At 38.3% G+C, this 3,946-nt stretch overlaps 1 protein-coding gene across 1 annotated transcript; it reads left to right on the top strand.

The window, feature by feature from the left end:
• Positions 1-321: 321 nt before the first annotated feature.
• nppal (natriuretic peptide A-like) lies at positions 322-2,158 on the top strand. Its single transcript, XM_069139257.1, has 3 exons — positions 322-418; positions 1,032-1,339; positions 1,949-2,158. Exons 1-2 carry the CDS (start codon positions 335-337, stop codon positions 1,335-1,337), a joined length of 390 nt encoding a protein of 129 aa, XP_068995358.1. The 5' UTR covers positions 322-334; the 3' UTR covers positions 1,338-1,339; positions 1,949-2,158.
• Positions 2,159-3,946: the final 1,788 nt, after the last annotated feature.

Raw genomic sequence — 3,946 nt, 5'->3', positions numbered from 1 at the left:
ATTCCTCTCCATGTATCTACAGTATTTTATATCAGACAAATCCGATACCGCACCTGGACAGGATGAAGTTTGGTTCCTGCTTCAGGAGGATGTAAAGTTTCCTGAGTCATCAGTCATGTCTGAACACCTCCGCTCAGGTTCGGCTCGACTCCCACTTGGAGGAGCATTAGTCACACCTCGTTAACTTTCCCAGGCCTCGTGACGGAATCAGGTCGTATAAAGGCGGTACCTGTTCACCGCCGGAGACAGAAGAGCGCGAGCCAGAGGAGCGGGCACCGACAGAGCGCGCCAACTAACCGTCACAGAAAAGAGAGAAAAGAAAGGAGAGTAGAAAATGAACCCAAATATTTCAGTGAGCTGTTTATCTCTGCTGGTTCTGATCCATGTGGCTGGAGGAAACCCAGTGTCTGACCTGCAGGTGAGTCCACTCGTCCTTTAACCGCTGTGTGAGTGGAAGGATATTAATTTTATATATTCATATACAATATTGATATTGTACATTAATATAAATTGTATAATAATTGGATGGACTGGCGATCTGTCCAGGGTGTACCCTGCTTTTGCCCTAAGTGAGCTGGGATAGGCTCCAGCCCCCACCCTCCTCCCGTGACCCTGTTCAGGATAAAGCGGGTATAGATAATGGATGGATGGATGGATAAATTGTATATCTTAATATTGCACAATAATATTAACATTATATATTAATATAAAGACACGATATGAATAGTATACATTAATTTTAGATACCAATATCAATATTACACTTTAATATTAACATTATATATTAATATTAAGACACAAAGCTCATTTAAAGTGAGACAGACCCAGTTTTTATATTGACAGCTGTAGTCTATAAATCCTCAGAACAGTTACATGTTTCCTGTTTAATATTACAGGTAGTTTCACATCTTTAAATGTATATTCTGTATAATCTAAAATTCCACACCTTTAAAATGAAATTCTGTATAATCTATAGTTTCATACCTTTAAAATGCTTCAGTGTTTAAAGTTTCTGTCATTTTTCCCCTCAGAGCTTCAAGCAGCTTTTAGAGGAGGAGATCCACACGGCGCCCCTTTCCTCCTCGAAGGAGGAGGCAGAGGGGAAACATGTGAACTCAGATAAATCGGTGTTCGGAGTTCCAGAACTGAATTTCTTCGACTCCTCCAACCCATCAAACTCTGCGCTGGCAGCCAAAGAAAATGCGCTCACGCGGCTCCTCAAAGACCTTGTGAGGACGTCGAAGCGCTCGTGGAGCCGGTACAAGAAGGGCGGGCTGAGGAGCTGCTTCGGAGTCCGGTTGGAGAGGATCGGTTCCTTCAGCGGGCTGGGATGTTGAAGGTGGGAAAAAGAAAACCGTTTTTTTAAATAACGTCTGATTTTTTTATTTCCTTTTTTCATATGAAGCTGGTTTACTTTTAATTTACTTTAAAATAAGAGATCATATTTCATGAATGACATTTTGTTGACACCCACAGGTGTTATTAAATTCATCCCTTTCTGTTTTAGGAATATGATGCAGAACAGAAACCTCTAAATGTAATTTAACAGAATTAGATTATCACGGAGTTATTGTACATTAACTTGGTAATGTTATAACTGTTATAAACGTGCAGTTTAAACATGATGCAGCACAAACTGAAATAATTCTTCTGATTTAATAACAGAAAATAAGGAGATTACACACAAAATGTACCAAATCTATTAATATTACTTTTTCATGGTTTTCTGTTTTTTATTAAAGACGGGTTTGTTTCCATAAATGCAACAAACATGTTGGATATTTATTCAAAAACAGCAGATGAAGTGAATGGTAGCTGCTTCCTCGGAGCACGCTGATCACTGAGCAGCTGGAACAGCTGGATGTTCAGCGGCTCGTTGCTCAAAGGCTGCAGGGCAACAGCCGCAGTTGGTTTGATTCGGTGTAGTAACGTTTGGTTTTGTCGACAGGTGAGGAAGACTTCATCTGCAGAGTGTGACCAAGACATCCGGAGCTCCTGTTGTCTCATAGTTGTGACACTTTAAAGGAAGGTTACTTCATCTCTCCTGGTTCTGACCCAGAACTCTGATTTACTTTTCATGTGAGCTGTTTAATAATAAATTATTGCACATGTATTTATTGTTTCCTTGTAACAGATTGTATTGTAGTAAAATAATTATTTTGCATAATGGCTGAGTCTGGAATTGAATTTGTGGGACTGAATATCAGAAGGGTTTTCTGACACCAAACAAACAGGTATGTTAAAAACAAACAAGGTGTGTTCAAATAAACAGGTAAACAAGTGTGTTAAAAAATAAACAAGTGTTAAAAATAAACAGGTAAACAGGTATGTTAAAAACAAACAGTTGTGTTAAAATAAACAGGTAAACAGGTGTGTTAAACAGGTGTGTAAAAAAACAACAACAGGTAAACAAGTGTATTTAAAATAAACCGGTGTGTTTACAGGTGTGTTAAAAATAAACAAGTGTGTTACAGGTCTGTTAAAAACCAACAGGTAAACAAGTGTATTAAAAATAAACAGGTGTGTTTACAGGTGTGTTAAAAATATACAGGTGTGTTTACAGGTGTTAAAAACCAACAAGTGTATTAAAAATAAACGGGTGTGTTTACAGGTGTGTTTACGGGTCTGTTAAAAACCAACAGGTAAACAAGTGTATTAAAAATAAACCGGTGTGTTTACAGGTATTAAAAACCAACAGGTAAACAAGTGTATTCAAAATAAAAAGGTGTGTTAAAAACAAGCAAGTGTGTTTACAGGTGTGTTAAAAATAAACAGATAAATAGGTTTGTTTACAGGTGTGTTAAAAATAAACAGGTGTGTTAGATGGAGAAGCATTTAGTTCAAATATTATTCAACATGATCATCAGCTGCTCAGTTATCTGTTCAGCTTGGTTTGAAAATGAACATGTTTCAATTCTGAGTCTATTTTAATCACAAACAATTTTCAGGTGACAGTGTTCGTACCTTTATTTGTTCACAACTCTGTCTTCTGTTTAAAAAAAAACTAACAAACACTGACTGCCCACTGATTTTCTTGAAATGAGATTATGAAAGACAAACTGAAGCAAAAGCTCTGATTGGAGGAACACCTGATTACCTCGGCAGAATGAAACACACCTGAAATGATCAAGAGAGGATGAAAGAACAATTATTTAGAGAATGAAATCTCCGGCAGATAATTGCTGTCACCTGGTGGACCATGAAGAAACCTACATCAGTCACTTCACAGTGAGGGGTTGTTGTAAACATTAAATGTGTGTATGGTGTTAAATACAGCAGAGATATGAAGCATGATGTTTCTATGAAAAGGCTTCATATTGTGGAGGCAGAACAAACAGCTGAAACATCTGGTTAAAGCTTCTGTCTTCTTTTGTTCTAGTTTCACTGCTCCCACACCATGTTCACCCTGAAAGACAGAACCTATTGGACACAGTGAAAGCAGGAGTGCATGTAAGCATGGCCAATGTTTTAATAATTTAGTGAAAACAAACACAGGCACATCTGTGGTACAACATGATGCAGTGGTGAAGTAAATAATTAGAAGGTGTGTCACAGCTGACTTCAATCAGCCAATCAGATCAGCTCCTCACCTCCTTTAAATCCTCTGTGCTGCAGCATGTTGTCAGTTGAGTGAAGAACCAGCAGACCGACACCATCCAGACTTTAACCAGGAGCAACCTGACAGACTGGTCTGGAGGTTCAGACTCTGATCTCTGAATTTATGGTGTTACAGTCGGCCTCCACCATGATGATGTTAAACAGCTGTGAAGAGGGAACTAATATTATATATAACTCTTCACTGGTATTATGAGAACCGCTGCCCAGTGAAGGAAGAGGTTCAATGATAGAAAACTACTACCTGCATCATATAAACACTGATATTAATTAAATATCAAAGTGGACAAAGAACACTCATCAATACAGTGAAATGAGGAGCTGGAACCAC

Source organism: Embiotoca jacksoni, unplaced genomic scaffold (assembly GCF_022577435.1).
Source record: "Embiotoca jacksoni isolate LCO1_2020_lvr unplaced genomic scaffold, fEmbJac1.0.p SCAF_80, whole genome shotgun sequence".
Taxonomy (NCBI): domain Eukaryota; kingdom Metazoa; phylum Chordata; class Actinopteri; family Embiotocidae; genus Embiotoca; species Embiotoca jacksoni.
Note: the sequence above shows the minus strand (reverse complement) of the source record. Positions and strands in the feature narration are given on the sequence as shown.